This window comes from Diadema setosum, chromosome 9, assembly GCF_964275005.1.
Source record: "Diadema setosum chromosome 9, eeDiaSeto1, whole genome shotgun sequence".
NCBI classification, from domain to species: domain Eukaryota; kingdom Metazoa; phylum Echinodermata; class Echinoidea; order Diadematoida; family Diadematidae; genus Diadema; species Diadema setosum.
The window spans coordinates 25,956,068-25,980,452 of NC_092693.1; the positions used below are offsets into that span (position 1 = coordinate 25,956,068).

A 24,385-nucleotide genomic window follows, 5' to 3' on the forward strand; every position below is an offset into this window, starting at 1 on the left:
GTTTTCTTATTCATCCAATTAAACCTACGTCAAGGAAGGTGAACATTCAACACATTTGTGACAAACTTGTCATTCCAGTATTTTGCCAATTTTGTGAAAATGTAATCACACAGTGTCCACATGTGGGTAATTCCATGAAGTTGGGGCAGTGTCCATGTAGCATCGTGATATTTGAAAAATACATTTCAGCATAACTCGATATTAATTATGCTATACATTTATTGTTTGTAAGCTTTACATTTGCATTGAGGCCACACATTTTCCTGGAAATTTTGTGCCATTCAGACTCAATTTTGATGAAGTTATTAAACAATATGTAACGGTGTCCTGTAGCATCGTGACGTGTCCATGTAGCATCGTGAAATTTTAACATTTGGTCCTAAGAGACAAATTATGGAAATTAGCTTGACCAAAATTTGATGCAATATGCATATTTACTAGATTAGTCAGATAGCTAAATATCTCAAATTTCCTGTGCACAGTTTTAATTTTAAAAGAAAATTACAAAATGTATCACGATGCTACGCGGTGTCCTTTTTTGTTACATTTGGTGGACACCGTGTAGCATAGTGACACATTGTGTAATTTTCTTGTAAAAGTAAAACTGTGGAAAACAGAGTTAAGATATTTAGCTATCTGACTAATCTAATAATTATGCATATTATATCAAATTTTGGTCAAGCTAATTGCATTAATTTGTCTTTTAGGACCAGATTTTAACTATCACAATGCTACATGGACACGTCACGATGCTACAGGACACCGTTACATTTTTTTTAAATAACTTCATCAAAATTGAGTCTGAATGGCACAAAATTTCCAGGAAAATGTATGGTCTCAATACAAATGTAAAGCCTATAAAGAATATATGTATAGCATAATTAGTATTGAGTTATGCTAAAATGTAACACTTTGTGCCCCAACTTCACGGAATTACCCATGTACTATCTAGACCTATTGGGAAAATCATGCATTATGGCGGAGGCATACCAGTCGCCAAAGCGACATTTCTAGTTTAGTATTATTATGCACAAAAATGTTTTCTTATTTGTGATTATGCATCAATTAATGCATGCAAGTGTACTTCGAAAAACACCTATGGTGCTAGTTCATTGCGACGACTTCGCCGTATCCGAATTCAGAATCGGCGTATCTGAATTCGGATACGCATTGTAAATAATGGGCATGAGATGGCGCTATACATCGCGGTACCCCGGGTTACAACGGTACCCTGATGTACGGCGTGCCGAATCACTTATTGCACTTGAACTACAAAGATACCTTTGGCAGTTTGGTATTCAGAGTGTTGATAAGAGTATTTGTACATTTGTTTGAATAAAATATATTTATGTCATCTGCAAATAATATGAAGTGAAGATGTGATGAATTAATAATATCCTTTATATATACAAATTTTTTAAAAAAGGAAAAAAGAATAGGTCCAAGGATTGAACCCTTGGGCACACCACAGGTAATAATGAAATAAGAGGTTTTAGACTGAAACAAAACAAACAGTGATAATGATGATGGAGATCTTGGAGATTTTGACTCTGAAGCAGAAGGCGAAAACCAAGACGCTGTTGCTGATGCTATTTGCAGCGGCTGGAGTGCCAACTCCGTACTTGCATGGACCGGGACAGCAGCCTAGACAGCCAGATGATGGTGATGATGACAATGGTAAATGGTTTGTGAGAATAAATGAAGACATGTCACGACTTGACTCTAATGACACTGGGAATTGGTATGTATTGCATCAATGTCATTGTTTCTATTTGTATTTTGTATTTCCCATGTTTTTGTTACCTTGATCAGCTGGATATCCATCTGTAACTTAGTCTAGCTCTATAATAACATCTGAAAAGGGATCCAGATCCAGCTGAAGACAAAGATTTGGCGAGTGAACTCACCCATAGACCAACAACTATAGGCTAATGTTGGCTTAATGCCTTCAGCATGATTAATTTCCCACTATCATGATCATATAACTACTTATTTTTAGGCAAGTACTAGTTTTTGTTTCTGTTTTTTGGTCATGTTATGTGTACCTTTTAAACAACTGAAACAAGAAGAACCTTGAACAGTGACATAAATTGCATGTTGATCACTGTCACATCTGTGTTTTAAAATCTCCTTTTTTTTTTTCTATATGTGTCACCATGCAATAATATGAATGATTGATATGAACACTGTGTAGAATGCTAAGATTTTGTTGTTTGAACTTAAATTTGATATGAGTATCATTATCAATAATCACATGAATTTGAAAATAAATATATATATTTCGTCCAAGCTAATACACAAAAATTCTCACCACTGGAAAAAAAAAAAACTCCTTTGGCACTGTCTGCATATTGATAACATACAGTATATATGACATGTCTTTATGGGGCGCACAAAAAATTGCATTCATATGCACTAATCAGTCTAAAGGGAGTATGGTCCACTTGTACCATGTGGATCATGTTAGTGTTTACCCTTAACACTTCCATAGTGCATGAAGACTTGAAAATTATTTGTCACAGTTGTAAATTGGAGGAAAGTCAAAGAATACATTCTTGATCTATGTTTTGAAGTGGATAGGCACCTTATCTTCAGCTCAAACAATTTGTAAAATTGCAGGAACATCAAAGAACAACAAAGGATATAAAGAAATAGAAGAAATTACTCAACGTTTTCCAATTGCAAAATTTTATTTGATTTTGCTATACTTTGATAAATATGTTTTTGATACATTTCTTGCATTTGTTGTAGGTGTCTTAGTAGTGGCCACAGCAGGGTGCTTCCCTCCTTTCAAGTTGATGACTGCATATGCTTCAAAGAAATCCCAGAGATTATGATGGAAGCAAGCAGACTAAGAAGACTTGGCGGTTGCATCACACAAGCCTCATCATTCAATGCAGTTATCCTCGACCCCATCACACTCTGTTTCCTGGCAAAATTTTACAGACAGGAAGAGGAGGCAAGCCAAGTCCTTCGGAGCAAGGAATAACAACTAAGTGTTTCCCCTTTCTGTGATAACGCACATGAAGTGAAGGGTCTCAATGACATTTGTAACAGTTTATGATAGTTGCAAAGTTTATACTTGCCTCCCACCCCCTTGAATTTTTTTTTTTTTTTTTTTTTTTTTTTTTTTTTTTTACATGTGACTTGAAAAAGCCTGAAAAGGCTTGTCTCATAAAACTCAGACTGGCATTATGGCATACATAAACACAGGCATACAGACAGATGGACACACAGACCCACACATAATTATACAAACAAACAGCAAATGCACCTTTTAAACACATTCAGAAAACACCCAAGAGAACTCAATAGTGCATACCATTTGCAGCCAGGAAAGACAAGTATAGATGTGCATGAAATTTATTCTCCATTTTCTTTCTCTCTGTTCTTAAGTAAATATCACTATATGGCCTATCGCCGGTTTGTAAGGTGGATATGGGGATTTCTTGGGAAAGATTTGCAAGTTCAACTTCTTGTTTGTTTGTGCAGGCAGACATCAAGGATGCTTACCCTGACCAAGCAGGAGTTTACAGAGGGACTGTTCTTCACAGATGGGACATTGATTAAATTGACAAATTTCAATTCCAGTAACTAGGAACTTATGAAATACATTGACATTTTCCTTGCTTTGGACTCATTCAGATAGTCATTTCCAGTACTTTGGACCTGATGAATTACATGTTCATTTTTAGTACTCTGTACCTGGAGATTAGTGTTATTAGGGTCAAGTTGTCATATGTCATCATTTCTCCTTGTGAACTGATCACCATCATCCAGTTGTCTCAGTCCCAGTTTGTGAAAGTATGCAGCTGGTACTCCAGTCCCAGCAGCTGCATCAGCAGTGATGTCTTGGTTTCGCCTTTTTGGGGGGTCAAACTCCTGCAGAATTTGATGGCTTAGTATTGTCTCTTCCTCCCTCCTTTTGGTGGTTTCCACTTTGATGAAGAATGCTGTCTCCTGTTGTTTAAATTTAGATGGACTTTTGTATTTTTGTGTTTCCTCTAGACATTATTTACAAGTATATGTAGTTGGACATTTCCACCACTGTGACATGGTTGATGAATAAATGTGGCACTGTTGTATGTACTTTTGCAACCACAGACTGTACACATATCTCTCATTTACTCTCATTCCATTGGTTGAACTTCAAAATAGTTGTTTCAACTCAATTGCAGTGATTCTGATGTTGTTGAATATCTTACAACTTATCAATCACATTGTTTTTGTGTGATACAATTTGTATGTGAGCATACCTGGTAAGTGTGTGTGTATGTGATTGTATGTACATGGCTTGAGCATGTAAGCATCCAGTGTGGGTTTGTGTGGATGTACATGTATATATGTGTGTGTGTGTGCGTTAGTATGTGTCTTTTTTGATATTGCATCAGAGATGCAAGTTAACCTTGACAAAAATTCTTGAACTTTGTCATCAAATGCACGAATTCCCTTGGTATCTACACTGTAAGTTCAAAAGCCTGACCCAGGCTGTGGGAGTGAATGAAGTATCAATTCAAGAAAATCTAAAGCTTTGTTCACTTCTTCTCAAGCATACTATGTTTTTTCATCCCTGAAAGGCTTCATTTCTTTTCAAAATTTGCTGGTTTCAGGTGTAATTTTCTGAAAACCAGCCACTCTGTATTGTGTAGAGATTGATGTATGTGTGTTCTGAGAAATATTTACTAAAGGGGGTTTTCATACATCTTCTTATAAAAGAGTGAACTCTGATATAAAGAAATAATTTGTCATAAGTTTTAGGATTTATATATAATTTGATCCTCTCTGTATCTGATCATTTCATGAGTATCACTTGACAAAACTTTGGAACCAAGACAAGTATTATTGTTTGAAAGGCACTTTTTAACACTTGGTTTCACTAAAGAATAAATGAATAAATAAATGAAAAATAAAAAAATCAGATCTGCATAGCCCTTTTTGCTATCAGTGTCTTTGATAATATGTAAAAATAAAGCCCTTACAAAGATTGCACCTCCGAAGCATTGTACCTCAAGAGCAAAATAAGCAAGTGACCAGAAATACTACACTCATTTCCCACCATAGGCTGTCTTTGTAGTGGTATAGTAAAAGTCAACAAGACTATTTACTCAATGGTTACCTTTAGTCATAGTTATCTTGATGGTAAAAGCTTACATTTCTAATGTTTTGCATTCCTAAAAGCTAGCTGTTTATCAGCCATACATATCTTGATTATACTCTTCAGCCATCACAGTGTAATGTTGGGGTTTGTTTTTTTTCTAATCGAGCGTTCACAATATAAAACAACATCTTTTCATATCTGCAACTTATAAAAATATGATCCTGATATCATTAGTATTTGGCGTAAAATTACAGATAGAAGCTCCATACCACTTGTGTTTTACTGATATTCAGCCAATTGGAGTCTCTAGTACAGTATGTATTCTTACAACCTTTTGCCTGCTCCTGTCAACCAGACACAACAAACAATCAATGAAAAAGACTAGCCTCCACATAACAAGTAGGCTGTGGTCAGTAATGCTTGAATTGAAATAACAAAAATTAACTCTTAAAGTTTCTGATGTCAGGGCATTGTTTAACAATGTTTTGACTTTGAAAATGAATCTTAGCTGCATACTTTGTAATCTTACATTGTACGTGCTATCAGTGTCTATGGTGTACAAATGACACCCTGAAACATTTTCTCCTAAACTGCACCATTAAGAGCATCACTATCATAGCTAAAATCTCTGTGATGTTATTGAGAGTACATACCATTGCAATTAAAGTAAGGTGCTTATCAGGGAATATTCAGTGACCTTTTGACCATTGACCCACATACCTGACCAGCATCTTTAGTTGATAAACCTGTGGCGTGAGTTTCATGATCATAGCCAGTACAGTGCTTATCAGGGAAAACTTGACTGGTAGTCTTAGGTTTTGAACCTTGGGCATGAGTTTGGTGGTCAAAGCTCAATGCTGTGGAAAATTCAGAGAGTACACCAAATTGTTGACAATGCCTCTGCCACTGATGACAGCAATGGAGCTGTGATGCCCGTGTCTTGCTTGATTATGTAGCAATATCCGTCCATGTTGCATGATTACATCAGTGTGTCAATCCAACCAAAATTGCATAAATTTTGCCCCTTTGTGGAGTCAGGAGGAATTTTGACATGAAAGTAGTTGTGATGTATTTTCGTGGAGTGGTGTAACAGTCATGTAGCAGGAAAAAAAAAATGCCTCGCTGTACCCTTCAACCCTTTATTTGCCAAAGCTTTTCATGAACACTCAGCAATCCATCCAAGCTTGACCAGGTTGTAAAGTTATAAAGCCCACTCATCAGGTGTAGAGATAAAAATGTGCTGCAGTCCAACAAGAAGGCCATTGTCACATAAGGATAAGGAGGATTAGGTAATGTATTCATTGACAGTTTGCCAATTGGCAAAAAAAAAAAAATGCACTACAGACTTCATAAAGCCTGAAATGGACAAGCATTTCATAGTAAGCTTATTAAATTGCATTTAGGGCAGATCTATTATACAAGAGGTACATTCATGTCAAAGGTAACTTCGCCCTGTTGTAGTGGGGTATTTGTCTGTGATATCCTCTTGCGGTTCTCACCTTTCCTCTTTCTTTGTATTCAGTTGGGTATTCTTTTCTTCTTTCTGTGAGCCACCTGCCCTATACATGTGTACAGGTGTATTTCAATAGGTCTTGTAATCACTTTGTATGCTTTAGCTGTTCCTATGTCGGGCAAGTCTTAGTCAAGCCTTGAGCAAGCTTCTTGACTGTCATGGGGGCGGTCTTTGTGACAACTGGTACAAAAATTAAGGGTCTCCCACATACTCTTTAGGGCAATTCCACGGTAACTGACGTTACGCGTAAGGATTTTCATGAAATTGTTTATGTTGTAGTTTTGTGAATGAAAGCACCTGGGGCTTGTAATTAGCACTGATGAATGAGTTCATGAGAATGAAGAAATAGGTAGAAAGTTTTTCTCTCAAACTGCATTCCTCATCACATAGCAAGTGAAAATGTGTCGGTAACTGACGTTACGGAAAAAGGACATGGGAAATTATGGTGTAGATTTAAATGGAAATATCTCATGTCCCTGACTTCTAAACTCTATGTGTTTTATATGGCAATATACCTAGGTTCTTAGGAACAGTTGTGCAAAATAATGTGCACTTTAGATATTTCCTTTTAGCACCATGCCAATTTCAGTGAAGGCATGACGGTAACTGACGTTACGTAACTGACGTTACGCTTACATTTGCCATAGGGTTTACACATGGAAAATCATGATTAGGAATAGTTTTGTGATATTTTATAATTCTGACCTTTCAGAGTGATTTGTTTGATATGGAATCATACCTTGGTTCATCAATTACAAATACCCAAATGAAATGAAACATTAGTCTATTTTCTTTGTGTTTAATGAAAACTTAAAGGGAAACATGTCAGTAACTTTTGCTATGGGGTTTACAAAGAACTAATTTATTTAACAGGTTATACTGCTGCAGTATACCAGTAACAATCCCAGGCATTTACTTAGCAACAAATTAAAACAAAATCTAAAGACACAAATGGGATGGGGTCCTTAGGGGGCAAGCTCCCCCCCCCCCCCCATGCCATAGCACAGTTGAGCAAAAATAATGTAAATGTACCAGAGGATATTTCTTGACATTTGTCTTAAGATTGAATGCTTATTCAACAGTTATGATTACACAGAGCCATTTAGATTCAGCAGTTCCAAGTATGAATATTGACATAACTATTAGGTTTGTTTTTTTTGTTGTTGTTTTTTAATGAACAGGAAAATTTCTATCTAGAGTACCCCACCCATAATGCCCTGCAGTACTACACAAAACACAGATATTTTTGTGTGTGAAAAAAAATATATCTTTCAGGTCATGGGGAAAAAACACATACAAATAAAAATATTCATAGGGCCTATATATGTATGAAATCTACTGTGATATATTCTTTCTTCTTTTCTTTATTTTACTCCTTCTCCCTCAAGGCATTGTTAGGGCCACAAATAAAAAAATGATCTCCATTATCAATAATGATTTAAATGAATAGTGTTACACTTTTAATATTTTTTCCGTGAAGAAGAATCATGCTATTTTGGTCAAAAGGGCATTATTTGTTTATTCCTTGCTTGAAGGAATGTAATTGTTTTTCTTTTCCTTTTCACTGGTATACCAAGGCTTGCAAATACATCCCAGATACCAAGAAATAGAACTTTGCAACGAAAGAATTCTAAGATCAATATAAACGAATCTTCCTGTTCATAATTATCATGTATTACAAAAATGTCCCTGCATGAATGAAATAAAGTAATCAACAAATATGAACAGTTTTTTATTTTACCCTAGAATCACCTCTCACTTTGAGCAACATCAGTGTTAAACATTGACTGGTTGAGCAACATCAGTGTTAGTTTCAAACAGTAATGACAGTACATGCCTTATGTCAGGCCTGCTTATGTACCATTTCAAGATGTGCCATATTAACTAAACCACACATTTAAGTGTAAGCAAAGAAATATATCTGTTCCTGCATTTGCCTTTAGGTAGAAACTTCACTAAGCTTCCAGAAAAAAAGGAAAATGCTAGCAAAAGTAGTCATTAGTAAAGATTATAAAACTGTTGGTATACAGCTCTACACAAGCTTTTTAATAGAAAAAGGTGGTTACCATGCAACCACATCATTGATTAGGCCTACAAATTTGGTAGCTTTATCATCCCATAGGACTGTGAATGTACTGTATAGTAATTTGAGTGCATTATATATTGCATGTGGTAAACCTAAACTTCCAGATGATTTAACCTTAAACTTGTGTTGAACAAAAAATCAAAAGCTCAACCCCCCCCCCACCAAAAAAAAAAAAAAAACATAAATAAATAAATAAGATAAAATGAACAAAAAAACTGTATCCATGGACATACAGTGTACCATGGGGATGACATCATTCCCTATCAAAGTTCCCAGATGTATTGAAATGGCCTAAAGTAAAAACATTTGCCTAAGTTATAATTACTGACATGGTAACTGACGTTACATACTGGTATATGACGTTTCGGTAACTGACGTTACACATTTTGATGTGTTCATTTGACTCTCCAGTATGCCAAGTATCCTTATTTTCTGGTATTGAAAGGAAGGCATATGGGCATACATTAGAAATCATAAGTTACATCATACAGCTCACTTTCTTTGATGAATAAAGTTAAAAATTCCTTGTTTTTGGTAACTGACGTTACATCCATCATTGTCAAACTAATAATAAGTTTTTATAAAATTCTTTACAGCAACCAGCTTTTTCTTTCTATCATGTGGTAAAAGACTTGTCTGGTAACTGCATACATATAAAAGATTGTTGTTTAGAGTACTAGTAAAGTGGATATACAGAGGGTAAATTATGTGACAATACACTCTTTCTTACCATTGAGTTATAGGCATATTTTGGCAGCCATTTTGAAAATCAAAATGGCCGCTTTTATTGAAAAACATAATGATTCTTAAAACTTCAACTCAAGTATTGTCTGAAAATGTATGGTGTTTGAAACAAATATCATTTTGAATTTTCGGCATCTGTGTCCTACATACCGTGGAATTGCCCTTTAACAGTTTTACATTTTCATAATGTGCTTGCAGAGAACAAAAGTACATTGTATCACCTGTAACGGCTGACATCCACTAGAGCCCTGACAAGACTAGGTTGGGTTGCGGAAGGTCGTTACAGTATTCCATTTCGGCGTTCTTTCCGTATCAGATGCGAACAAAGTGTATGAATAAGCTTGTCCCAGGACATTACTAGTAATCTCTGTGGACTGACTGCAGACATACCTAGGAGTGTCCTAGGAATCACATTTGAAGGGCAATAAAATGCCATGACGCAAATCTCTCGTTTGAAGAGGCTACACCCCCGTAAATAATGCCAGTGTATATCTTGGCAATCAATGACTTAAAAACCAAAGATATAAAACACCTGTTTCTCGACCCTGGCCTAATCTAAGCATCAGTCATCGCCACAGCGCCACGGGGGGGGGGCACCGCGAGAGGAGGAGATTGTTATGGTTTTGGCATGGGCTATGTAGCTCCATGGTGCGTGTGTGTGTGTGTGAGTGTAAGACATTCAGCGTATGCAGACAGAGCATGCCTGTACTGCAGCCCACCTCCCCAACTCATCCACGGCTTGTACTTTATCCCCAACAGTGAGCAGCACCGGCAAACTGGCAATGCCCTCCTTCTTATTCCTGTATTTTCGTTATTTACGGGTCAATTTTTTTCGTTCGAAATGTAAAATGGATGACCATAGAATTTCTCAATAGAATATAAAATTGAAAACTTTAGAAAGGATAGATGAAAATTGAGTTCACTTTGAATGGTGTGCCACAGGCAGATATCCTTATCATGCTCTTACGTCATACGACAGCTGCTGTAGTCATTAAACCCTGGCTTGGCCTCCAGGTTTGTCACGCCTGAGCAGAAAGTTAATTTGCAATGGACAAATACTTCGACTCCCAACTCTGAAACGAAGGATCGTTAGGGGGGTATAGCACCCCAATTAGCTTCGTTAAAGTGGGGTCTTGCCTCAAACGAGGGATTGACGGCATGCTGCAGAAAATAGCAGGACAGCAGGGACATAGCTAGGATCACACCAGGAATGATAAAATCATTGACTAGGACAATCGGGATGAATTTCTGACAACCATTTGGATATGCAGACAATATGAGGAAGTAATGCAAAGTTATAAATTCCATGCCAATGTTACACTTTCTTTCCTCTCTTTCTCTCTCATATGCCTACCAGCAGTTGTGTCCTGTTTACAGTTTATCCTCTTCCTCCTCCTCCTCCTCCTCCTCCAAATCCTTTCAGAGCTGCTAATAGCCTCCAACGATCCACCGAGCCACCTCGTTTGGAGTAAATATTGCTGGCTACTGTGTCTCGGTAGTGACTGTAGATGTATAGATTAACTGATTAATTTGTGACCTTGCATCACAAAACCACAAATTAGTCACCAGACTTAGATTTTTATTAGCTCACCTGAGCCGAAAGCTCAAGTGAGCTATCGCGATCTCTCTTCGTCTGGCGTGCGTCATCCGTCGTGCATAAACTTTTACATTTTCATCTCCTTCTTGAGAACCCCTTGACCGATTTTCACCAAACTTGGCAGGTAGCATCCCTAGGGGATAGGATCTCAATTTGTTCAAGTGGGCACCAGAGGGGCCCAAACCCCCCCAAAATTATGGAATCTTAAAAAATCTTCTCCTCTAGAACCAGAAGTGATAGAGCTAAGTTAATACTATGGATTAGTACATTGATGACTGTAGGTTCAAGTTTGTTCATGGCGGAATCAGGGGTGCCCCCCTTGGGACCCAGGGGAGGGGGGTGGGGAGGGGTCCTAATGAGGCCCAAATTGTACATTTTCATCTTTTTCTTGAAAATGCCATTATAGATTTCCACCAAAGTTGGCAGGTAGCATCCCTAGGGGGAAAGAATCTCATTCCCATCAAATGGGCACCATGCCCCACCTGGGGGGGCCCCAGGGGGCCTAAATTTGGACCAAAATTGTAAATTTTCATCTTTTTCTTGAAAACCCTATCACTAATTTTCACCAAACTTGGCAGGTAGCATCCCTAGGGGGATAGAATCTCAATTCCATCAATTGGGCACCATGCCCCACCTGGGGGCCCCAGGGGTCCCCCCCCCCCTCCTGTAAGGAATCTTTACAGAATTTTTCTAGAACTGGAAGTCATTGAGCTAAGTTAATACAATGAGTCAGTATATTGATGACTGTTGTTTCAAGTTTGTTCATGGGAGAATCAGGGGTGCCCTCCCTACCCCCACCCCCCTTGGGACCCAAGGAAGCGGGATGGGATTGGGGGGGGGGTCCAAATGCGGGCCTAAATGTTCATCTTTTTGCTGAAAACAACATAATGGATTTTCAACAAACTTGTCAAGTAGGATTCCCATAGGGATAAGATCTCAAAGTGTTTGAATGGGCACCATGCTTTCCTTGGGGGCCCCAGGGGGTCCAAACCTCCTAAATTAATGAATATTAAATAATACTTTTCTCTAGTTCTAATCAAAAGTGATAGGGCTTTAAGTCTTTTTTCCCAAGCTGCATAATCCAACATTCTATAAAGTACAGTGTATTTGGCAGGTATTTTTACCAGTGTGATGGAATATGTAAATGGACACCATGCCCCCATTCTCAAAGCTACCCCCACCATAAGTTTCCAATGTTCTCAGGTAAGAGTCTGCAAGAATGCGTGGAAGGTGAATTTGCGATACTCAGGTGAGCGCGTGACCCGCGGGTCTCTTGTTTCAGGGCATATTCTGAAAGAACAGACTTTAAGCTTTAAAATGATGTAATACTCGGTACAAGTGGATTTTCCTAACCTATCTAAATTATGGAAAGAAAATACACATTGCTAAATAAGTTCATAAGGATGGTTGATGAATGTACATAAAGAGGTTTCTAAACACATCCAATAGTTGTATTTACCTGTGACAGTTTTGACAATGGGCTGTCATCTTTCTCAAACGATGGCTGATCACCAACTGATGATTTGGCGGCAATTAGCAATCACCCAGGTGTGACATCTGGTTGATAGCGCCATCATAAATGTTAGTTGGTATCCCCCCTCCCCATCCTTCCTGGTCATGTTGTGGGGGGGGGGGGGGGTCTTTATGCAGATGGCCTCTCTGATAGGTCTATTCAGGTCATGGCTCTTTCTCACTACAATTACATCCCCTCCCAGTTGATGATATGATTTTCTTTTCCAGCATGGCCTGTTATGGCAGACTTGTTGCATGTATGGCGTAATGATGCCTCTGTGCTCACGTATGGTATATATGATTGTCCATCCAATTTTTGACAATCTTTCTTGCGTTCGTCACTTTGGGTACTCAGTTTTCGACTGGTTTTACTTCTATAGGCGAGCACAGAGGGCATCAGGAAGCCAAACATACAACCACAACAGCCGTAACAGACCATGGAATTATTAAAGGCAGTGAACGGAATCTTTCAAGAACAAGCGGGGAGGTTGCCGAATAAATGCTGATTTGCAAATTTTGCTTTCTGCATCTTGTCCATGCCCTAGTGAACGGCAGGTTAGAAAAGAATATCCAATATAAGGTCACTCAGATTAAACAATGCATTACATTCCTCTCGATTATTTTCTCCTTCCCAAAACCAGGGAGGTGGAAGGTCAACCTCCCTGCCTAGACAATGTAATTCACATTGATAATATGAGTGGAATATACAGTGTACACTGCAATGAAACTCAATTTCAAATGAATTATGAGCTGTACAATCCATTTAAATAAAAGTTAAAGCCCAAACATATCTCACGGTTTCATTTTTTTTTTTTTTAGCTCACCTGAGCCAAAGGCTCAAGTGAGCTACTGCGTTCACTCTTTATCCGGCGTGCGTCGTGCATTGTGCATAAACTTTTTACATTTTCATCTTCTTGAAAACCCCATGACCCATTTCCACCAAACTTTGCAGGTAGCATGCCTGGGGGATAGGATCTCGGTTTATTCAAATGGGTACCCATACTTGCCAACTCTACCGCATTTGGCGGTAGACTACCGCTTTTGAAAGATTTTATTAGCATTCAAGCTAGCGCTGCTCGCATAGGCATCCTGGATTCTACTGCTTTCTCAAATGAAAATGTTGGCAAGTATGGGTACCATGCCCCAAACTCCTCAGAAGTAAGGAAACTTTGAAAATCTTTTTCTCTAGAACCAAAAGTGATAGAGCTAAGTTAATACTATGAGGTAGTACATTGATGACTGTAGTTTCAAATTTGTTCATGATGGAATCAGGAGTGCCCCCCTTGGCACCCAGGGAGGGGATGGGAGGGGTCAAAATTGGGGCCTAAATTGTACATTTTCATCATCTTCTTGAAAACCCCATGCTGAATTTTCACAAAACTTGGCAGGTAGCATCCTTAGGGGGGTAGGATCTCAATTCGTTCAAATGGGCACCATGCCCCGCCTAGGCCCTCCTCCTCCCCTCCCTTAAGAAGTCTTTAAAAATCTTCTTAGAACCAGAAGTGCTAGCTAGGTGTTAATGATACTATGAGTTAGTACATTGATGACTGTTGCGACATAAATTGTCGCCCCATCAAAAATTGTCACCCCCTGAAACAATTTAAGCCGCCAACTCCGTCAAAAATTGTCGCCCCATCACAACTTGTCGTCTGGCGACATAAATTGTCGCCCTGTCAAAAATTGTCGCCCCGAGCCGAGGGCGACAATTTTTGACAGGGCGACAATTTATGTCGCAACAGATGACTGTTGTTTCGAGTTTGTTCATTTGAAATCGAGGGTCCCCCCTCCCAGCACCAGAGGGGGAAGGGAGGGGTCCAAATTGGGACTTAAATTGTACATTTTCACTTACAAATCTTCTTCTCTAGAGCCAGAAGTGATAAAGCAAAGTTAATACTATGAGTTAGTCATTGATGACAGTAGTTTCAAGTTTGTTTGTTGCAGATCCAGGGGTGACCCCCTCCCCCTTGGAGCCTGAGGGGGTGGGAGGGGGAGGGATCCAAATGCAGGCCTTAATTGTACTTTTTCATCTTCTTGAAAACAACACGATGGATTGAAAGAAAGATTGGAAGAAAGGCCGCCTTAGACTACTTAACATAACAATGTCATAATTTCAAAGCTTGGGTATTTGTTCCATGTTCATCGTGTCACTGCCGGCAACCATGGACAGTCTGGTGGTAGTGTCGCTGCCCGGAAAGCAGTACATGACAGTTTCAAGTCCTACTGGTTCCTTTTTTTCCGACATGTTTGTTAATTTACAGATCAGCAGTTACGATCTTAACCAAAATTTAATTTGTAGAGGGAGACAAAGTGAAGAAACTCGCACCTGAACATTCACCCCTCTGAATAATATCTTTCTTTCATTTATTATACCTTGTCCGCCTTGGACTACTTAACATAACAATGTTGGAATTTCGGAGATTAGGTATTTGTTCCATGTTCATGGTGTCACTGCCGGCAACCAGGGACAGCCTGGTGGTAGTGTCACTGCCCGGAAAGCAGTAGATGACAGGTTTGAGTCCCACTGGTTCCTTTCTTCCGACATGTTTGTTAATTTACAAGTCAGTAGTTGCAATCTTAACAAATTTAATTTGTAGAGGGAGACAAAGTGAAGAAACTCGCACCTGAACATGATGGATTTTCACAAAACTTTGCAGGTAGCATTCCAAGGAAAATAGGATCTAAATTTGTTTGAATGGGCACCATGCTTCCCTTGGGGACCCAAGGGGGCCCCAAACCTCCCAAATTTAGGAATATTCAAAAATATTCTTCTCCATAGTAAGAAGTGATAGAGCTTTAAGTCTTTTTTTTTCTAAACTGCATAGTCAAACTTTCTAATAACAGTGTAGTAGGCAGGTATTTTTACCAGTGTGATGGAATATGCAAATGGACGCCATACCCCCAGCTCTCAAAGCTGCCCCCACCTCCAAAGTTTGCAATATTCTGGGGTAAGAGTCTGCAAGAATGCGTTAAAGGTGAACTTGTGATAGTCAGGTGAGCACGAGACCCCCCAGGTCTCTTGTTTATTTCAGCCATTTTCAACTCATTTGATCAGATAAAGTGTGTTTTCCTGCTAGAGTTATTAATCTTTTCAAGTTTTATATTTTGTCTCTCATGTCTCATAAGACAATATTTTTGTGAAGCGCCTTTAACTGTCTCATCCCTGTGAAGAGCAATTTAGATACATGTGTCATACGTATAGTGTTGGGAATAAGAAAATTCAAAGGACTTCGAACATCTTTTTCTGTTTTATGCGAAGGACTTGATGCAGAGACCAACCATCAGATGAGTCGGCGGATCTACCCTCTAATTGTATCTGTCATCATCGGTGTCTCTCTAGTTGTGTTCCAGGCAAAGCAGTTCAAGAAGTTGTACGAACATATAAAAAATGACAAGTAAGTCAATGTAAAACAAATTCATGAAAGATTGTAAGGATTACAGGAGGCAATTTGAAAGGGGTGTTGTTATTTTATCTTTCTTGTCATTTGCTGGTAGAAATGCCTAGTTCTTTCTCTTTTGTTTCCAGTCTGTAATTTTCCTGTTTCAAATTACCAAGCTGATTTCTGTGGATAGGTGACATAATGAAGCGCAATGTTGTTACAGAGGATTTTACATTGCAAATCTGAAGTAATATTATAGGTTTTGCTTGTTGGTGATAGCTAAGGATAAGTCAACTGTAAATTATGTTTTAACATAGAATTAGAAGTTGACCAGTCACCTTAATATCCTCTTTTATTGGTTCTGTAGCTGAGATGATGTTCATCAATTTATTTCATTGCAATACAATGTCTTTGTGCTACTCTGATTTATTCATATATATATATTTTTTCTATCATAGATACCTTGTTGGCCAACAGCTTGTGAACTATGAACCCAAATTATTGCGAGACAGTGCCACCCAGACAGCAGAACATTGAAGTCATGAGGGATGAATGGAAAGTGGGATGTCACACTATAATCACTGCTCATTTCTTTCCAGTTGAAGTGTCTTCTGATATTTAATCAGAGCAGAAGTTGATCAAGTTTGTGTTTGGAGTACAAGTCCATAGACCAATTTTTGTTCTCTTAGTCCATCTCCATTTGAAACTGGTGTATCACAAACTATTTGTGATCTGAATCAAAACACAAGCCTCAACTGATCTAGAATTGTCAGAACTTGTGATGTTTTTGCACTCTTTTTTTTTCTCAAAATTAATTTGTCGTGATATCTTGGCTGTATTTGATGAAATGAGTGCAACGAGATGACCTATTGGAAATGCTAGAGATATTTCAGTTCATAGTCTCACTTTGGCAGAATCATGAAGGGATTATCTGTTCCTTGCTACATACAGATGTCTACATATATTATATGCGCACCCTTATCATTTGCATTTCCACGCTGCATTTATAACTGTGACTGTTACGTGTGACTATATTTTGCCCATCGGCACAATGGAGTAAACTTACTAAATACAAATTTTAACTGGTTGATGGTGCCTGAGGCCACAATGTGTCAGTGTGAATGATTGACATCATGAAAGCTGCCTCTAGGAAATGTTTTTACCTTTGATAGTGCACCCTTAATAATGCCCATTTGATTTTATTAGTCATATATTTTGTAATCACTGCAAGATTATGTTGCAATGGAGATGTATATTGATTGTAATGAATTGTAAATCTATTCATTCCATTTGAAGTTCTGAGATTATTTGAGGAGCATACACAGTGTACATGCACATTCATGATTTTGTCAAAGCCAAAGTATGTTTGGCTAATGATGAGGTGTTTTATTATTCTGGCTACTTCATCTTCTAGTGTCAGAGATAGCATTTTTCTTCCTTCCATTTTGTTTTGTGTTAGAATAAATCATCACACTTTAGATGTCTGTGCTGCCTCTAGTTTTGCTTACCTGGGCCCTGTTGCTTAAAGCCTTAACCAGAGTTTTTTTCATGATTAAATCCAGAAACTCTGGTTAAGAATTTTTAACCAGAGTTTTTCTACTGCATAAAGCTTAACCATAGTTTTTTTCTCAGGTTAATGTTCAAGAAACTCCGGTTATTTAACCTTAGCTCTCTGACAAAAGGTTAAAGGTAAATTTCTCTGGTTAGCCCCACGTAGAGCTACCAAAGGCTGCCATTCTGGAAACAATTCAGCTTGAAGCCCTCAAACTGGGGCGTCTTTTTGGAGATCGAACACACCAAATTGACACTTGGACTAGGAGAACTGCTACGCACTGTTTGTTCATTCATTTCTGTGAAGATTTCGGAAACGCTGTAGAACAGTAGACTCTACTACACTAAGTCTAGGCCTAGATCTAGTTCTCTAACTTATCTAAGTTCTATAGACAATGTAGATCGATCTAGACCCAGGTTCTTACTTCTAGACACTAGACGTATACTAGAACTAGACTCTAACTTGTTAGTTCTAAATTCTAGAAGGCCTAGAGCCCTAGGTACGTGAATGAAGGTAGCATCAAAGAGGTAGATTCAACAGTATTAGGGTTAGGCCTACTGCAAATAGCTGTAGACTAGGTGGATGTAGGTAGCATGATGTAGCCTAAATGTGACCAGCCCGAACGAAGCTAATGTTACAGTATAACTGTGTGAAGGAGCGTCCTGGCCCGGGGTTAGATGTAGCCCTAGATGTAGATCTACATTACATACTTACTGTGCCTGTAGATGTGTAGGGCGTTAATGCACTTTCGTATCCATGTCGATATCTCAGCTTCCACAATCTTGTATTGCACCAGAATCACAGATAAATTCCTATACTTCATAACTTATTTCCAAAAACTCACATATATTAGAACCAAATTGGCTATCGGGAAGCTTGGCAGCTATGATATTGACGTCGACTTGCATGTCGTCACTGTAGATTCTAGAAGATTTAGTCCTCTACGCGAGATTCGCGATCACAGTGCCGCCGCCAGTGTTCGCTTGCTACTAAATGCAGTCTGAGAGTGAAGTTAGCCATCTAATTTTACACTAGTATGCAGGTGGTGTATTACTATAATATGACTGTGGCTTTTAAAGTACCGGTACTTGGTAAAAGGTAGATACCGGTATTGTATCTGAAAATCTCTGCACATGATTATGGTAAGCCAAGTGCATCGTAAAGGTGATAAAATCAATGTTTTGAGACAAAAAAAAAAAATGATACATTTCTTTTATGGGTCTCTGTGCTCTCTAGGAACAGATTTCTCGGGTGATTTGTTTCAACTTGTCATAATACTAGTAGTTGATGTAGGTCGCTGTACACATACCCATAGTCACCTACTTGTGTAAAATTGTATGGCTAACTTCAGTTTCAAATCGCGTTACTCCGCGAAGCTCGCAATAAGAGTGAGTTTTTTGAGCAATGACAGTGCGAATTGACTTCGATCAGCGCTTCCTGATATCTACTTTAAGTGAAATTTACGTGAGTGATTTGAAATAGGTTATCAAGTATATCCTGTGATTTTGGTGCAATTGGGTATCACAGAATCTGTGATATCTATATGATCTATGGATACGAAAGTACATTTAGTGCCGCCTGCAGCAGACTCGCTAGTGGACATACCGCGGTATATTGTACCGTACCAGTACTTGTACTACAGTACATTCAACTAGACAGCGGTGATCGCTAGATGCGCGCGGACTGAGCGTTAAACTGAGAAAATCACTAGCACTTCCACATTTTATCCTTGTCCAAGTTTATTTGAATAAAAGAAAGCCGATATACCGTAACCTTAGTTTTTTTTTTTAACCAGAGAGCTTGACTAACCATAAAACTCGGGTACATGTAGGCACCCGCCTCTAACCCGAGTTTTTCTCAGGTTCTTTATGCAACAGGGCCCTGGTGTGTTTGCTTTCTGTAATTTGTAAAATTCTTCTCTACCAGTGAGGACAGCACCAATTTTTTTTTTTTTTTTATGTAAATTTTAAAAAGATTATCTCATTTTCCTGAAACTTCACTGCTGTGTTCTATTAATATTGCCACTTTCTCCCAGTGCTTAGATATACACTGTATATTTGGGTTTCATGTGGGGTTTAGTATTTTAAGTATGATACTGCATTCTGACAATTGGAAACAAAGGTCCTCACAATGGGTAATTTATTTATTCACCACTTATTGCCTAGAGTGATATCGATGTGAAATCCTTGTAAATTAATTAATGCCTTATGAAATCCAAAAATATTGTTTTGTTCCTTGATTTGTTCATAATTTCATTTGATGATAATAATAACTAGTTTTTATGTAGAACATTTCACCCTGGTTTTGTTAAGTACCTCAATGCACTTTACAGACTATTTTTACCCTGGTCACTGGATATATCATTTCCAGTCAGCACTGACAGTGCTCACTCTCCTCTCCCTTGGGAGCATTCCAACCAGTCGCAGCCATTTTACAGGCGCGCACATGCTGATCAACCAAGATAAACTTTCTCATCCTAACTGGTACCCATTTATACTCCTGGGTGGAGAGCAGCAATGTGGACAAAGTGCCTTGCTGTAGGGCAAACGTGTTGGGCTTGGTATGGACGTGAACCCACGAACCATACCATACTCATGTCATTCATTTAATGCAAGATATTAACAATTGTCATTTATGAACCTGTGAATGTCTAATTTTTGTGTTTTTAAATGCAATCCAAAGACAAAGTAAATTGATGAAGTGTGAAACTAAATTTAGGCCCCTTGCCAAGAAGTGAGAGAAGTGACCTGTGTAATTTGCCTTCAATAAGAATTAATGGAAAAAGTTGGACATATAAGTGTATTATTACAATTCTGGATAGATTTTTCCACTGAAGATTTAATATGTCACATTTCCTTTGTTTAAAATGCAGTTGTGTGTTGTTTTTCACCAAAAAAAAAAAATGTTTCACATATGTGGAACACATAGCAAAACAAAAAAAAATGGGTAAAAAATGCAGGTATTTCTGTTGCTATGGTACATTATACAATACAAATGGCCTCTCTTTTTTTTCTCTGTTTTTCTTTTTTTGGGTTTCTATTTAGACACAACATGTTTAGCATGCATTTGTCAGTTTCCCCATGAGCACAGCATGTCTTACTCATTAGTGTTCAACCTATATTTTTGTAGCAAATGCTACACCATGAGGTTGGGATCAAGGCCTTACAGATTAGATAGAGAATTTAAAGTGTATCAATACCCTGAAATTAAACTTCATGACATGGAAGAGCATTGTTCTAATATTTTTTGAAAGAAACAAAGCACAATTAACAGAAACGGAATGCATGTTGAAGGAATTGTTCAAAACTTAAAGGCATAATTTACCATTTGCAGATGAAACAAAAACCCAGCATTAGTGCTTTAAAGTAGGTCTACAATGTGAGTTAGGGATACAAACAACCACTGTAAAAATTTGAATCCATATAAGCGATGTTAAGTATTGTTAAATACACAAAATGTGAACAATAGTTACGATAAAAATGTTTTCAGACTAAACCGTCTACAGTTATGGTTTCTTGAGAAAAATACTGATATATCCTTATATTTTAGGCTTTATTGCAAAAATTTCATATGGTAGGATGTTTTGTGATACAACAGAGCTACACATATGCATCAAATGTGATATCTGGAACATTTCTTTAAATCACTGCTCCCAAAGGTAAACAGGACCTTTAAGGATAGGTCATCCCTTTTGCATGCAAATTTTTGAAAATTTGATGAGAACACTAGGGTATTGAAGAAAACGCTATTTGGAAACCTGTAAATTTTGAACTCAAGAGGGTCTTTATTTGTTGAGTTAAATTGACTGTTAAGATTTGAATAATTACTTCGTACTACGAAACTACTAGTCTAGTTTTACAGATCTGTGTGATGCACTTAATATGTAGTTCATGTAAGTGGTGTGTTGTTATTTGCCATAGATAACAAAGTAAAAGAAGCTAGTGAATTCTTCTTTTCTGACAGCTTTAACATGCATATCTTTTGTTTGAAGTATACGTATCATATTACAACCACTGGAGGATTGGTATATGCAGCTGTGCCTTGTACACAGAATACGTAAAGGTGAGCATTTGGTGCATTATTTGAATAAGCCAGTTCGTAATTAGCTCATGGGCACGTTGGTACAAATGACCTTTCTTTTTTCTCAGTTGGTTAGGCACTTCGATCGTTTTCAAAGAGACATTATGGGTACCGGTAAGCTTGCCCGACGTATAATTCATGGAATTCGTGTTCAAACAATGAACGAACTTGCATAGACCAGGTGAACAGAATGGTCCGTCAATCAACCGCCGGGGAAGCATCCATTTCATTGTTTTGCATTGAATGCATTAAAAAACTGTTTTATTCTTATTGCCAAATACCAGGTTTGCTGCCAGGTGGATGTACTGGCAAGCAACATTTACAAGGATTGCATGAATAATCATTGTATGACAGATGCTTATCTCAGTGAATTTAAAAACCAGCTTGCCTCTTGGTACAAATGACCTTTTTCTGCTCATGCGCAAAGTGGAACTACGAACTGGCTTATTTTGACAGCAAACAACCTTCAAATATCACAGAAATGTTATAGCTTTACAATAGTCTTGTCATTCTGGTGGAATATATCATGTTCTGTGCTATTTGGGAAGGAATGCAAAAGGGATGTCCCATCTTTAAAGGACAAGTTCACCTTCATGTATACTTCATGTATGTGTTCATTGAGTGAATGCAGGAACATAATTTAGTAGAACACATTGTTGAAAGTTTTAGGAAAATCATACAATGCGTTCAAAAGTTATGAATTTTTAGAATTTTGATGGCCCCCATTGCTGGATGCAAAGACTACTATAGACCCCGTTTACAGTGCGAGGCTCGGCCGCGGCTCGGCCGCGGCCGAGCCCAGCCCCGCTTCAGTGTAAACGCGCAAAAGGCCAAATGCGAGGCCAAAATTGGCCTCGCATTTGGCCTCGCTCTGGAGGTGGTCTCGGCCGCGGCCGAGCCGCGGCCGAGCCCGGCCTCTTCTTGGTGTAAACGCAAACTGGGCCAAATGCGCGGCCAATTGCGCGGCCAATTTTAGTCTGGCTTCCAAACCCTCTGCCTGTATCTTTCGCTATTCAGGATATCAACCCCCTCAACGTCGAAAACTAGTATAGTTTAAGGTGGTTTTGTCCTGCAAAGGATTTTTTTCCTTCGGCAAAGGCCTTTGCCCGAACGGCGACTTCGTCGCCACGGAATTCATTTGGCAAAGGGTCTGAAAACCAGACAATACCAAATTGCGTTTGTTTACAAGCAGAGCGCCACTACGACAAAATGTTGAAAGGTTTGAATCAAAAGCGCGGCCGAGCCCAGCAGTGTAAACGGACAAAATTGCGAGGCTCGGCCGCGCAATTGAGGTCGGGCTCGGCCGCGGCCGAGCCGCGGCCGAGTCCGGCCCCGCACTGTAAACGGGGTCATAGTTTGTGATGTCACATGTAGAACAGTGTAGAGAAAATATTAAGAAATTCAACATATTTTTTCTTTTCTAGCATAGGCAGAAGGCAGATGAATAGTAGTACCCTTAACATACTTCTGCAACATGTCAAGAGAATGTGTACTTTTCAACAACAACAAAAAGAAATTTTGTGGAATTCTCTTAATATTTTCTTTATATCACTCTGTGCATGTGACATTACAAACTGTAATAGTCTTCACATCCAGCAGTGATGGCAATGAAACTTTACAAATTCATAACTTTTTAATTTTCCTCAAATTTTCACCAATGTGTTGTACTATCATTGCTGCATTTACCCAATCCACTTATGTATAAAGGTGAACTTGTCCTGTAATATGTCTAAAAGACCTAGAAAATGTCTGTAGTGTAATTATATGCAATAGGATTTCTTTTTGTATTTGATGGTCATACAAGTGCAGTCCAGTGTACAGTTATGCAGAAATGACCTTGTATGAGTATGTTTAGCTTTAAATGTTACCACTGAGGTGAAATTCACTTGCTTTGAGTTTTCATCACTGTAAGAGGAGTAAAAAGTCTCAACTGCTGCTATGCAGGTCATATATTTCTTCAGTGTGTATCAGCAGAGGTATTTACTAGTCATGTAACTCCACTGTCCACTCTTAATGTGCAAAAAATATTTGCCTCTTGAATTGAACTCTGAACATAGAGTTTTCAGGGAATGGACATGCATTTAGTGGGTATTATAGAAACTAGATTGTTGGGAATAGGGACTCAATTGTCCATTTACCTCTCTAGCATATTCTGACTTTCATGCTTTAGTCAGCATTTCATAATGTTTAAAGCAGTTCAAATAGCAATTACTCAAGAATGTGAAGTTCATTCTGTAAGAGACATTTTTGTTCAAAATTTATGTGTTAGAGATAAACAGTATATTAATAAATTTCACACATCAAGTAACAAAAGAAGTCAATACATTTGATAAAGAAAGCTTTGATTATTCAGTATTGCGCTCCAACAACAGACTATCTTCTGAGCTTATCGCAATTTGTTGCCATTGTTACTGAACTTTGGTGTCATTCTTGCCAATCCTACATCTGTATCTCTTTTGTACAGTTGTATTACTTAATTATTTAAAGCAAGATACATGATTTAGCTTGGGGGGGGGGGTGGGAAAGACCAATTCCCTGTGTATGGTAAGTTACGTTCAAACATTACAAGAGTGACTTTGTGTTGAAGATGTACAATATGCATTACATGATGCACAGAGACAGGATAAGCACTGTTCAAATAAGATGGCTATTTTGAAATGCTTCCTGGCTATACTGATATCTGTTATTTAGCTCACCCGAGTCATGTGGCTCAAGTGAGCTATTTTGATCATTTACCATTGGGCATCCGCTGTGTGTCGTGCTTTGTGTGTTGTGCAGTGTGCATTGTGTGTCATATGTAAACTTTTTCACATCCCCCCCCCCACC

The 24,385-nt window shown here is 38.3% G+C and overlaps 1 protein-coding gene across 1 annotated transcript in view; it reads left to right on the forward strand.

The window, feature by feature from the left end:
* Positions 1-17,169, forward strand: part of LOC140233518 (E3 ubiquitin-protein ligase MARCHF6-like) — a 193,174-nt gene extending 176,005 nt beyond the window's left edge. The window contains exons 18-19 of the mRNA XM_072313637.1: positions 15,807-15,942; positions 16,386-17,169. Of these exons, the coding sequence (XP_072169738.1) occupies positions 15,807-15,942; positions 16,386-16,464 (215 nt within the window). The 3' untranslated portion in view covers positions 16,465-17,169. The remainder of the gene's footprint in view (positions 1-15,806; positions 15,943-16,385) is intronic.
* The last annotated feature ends 7,216 nt before the right edge of the window (positions 17,170-24,385 follow it).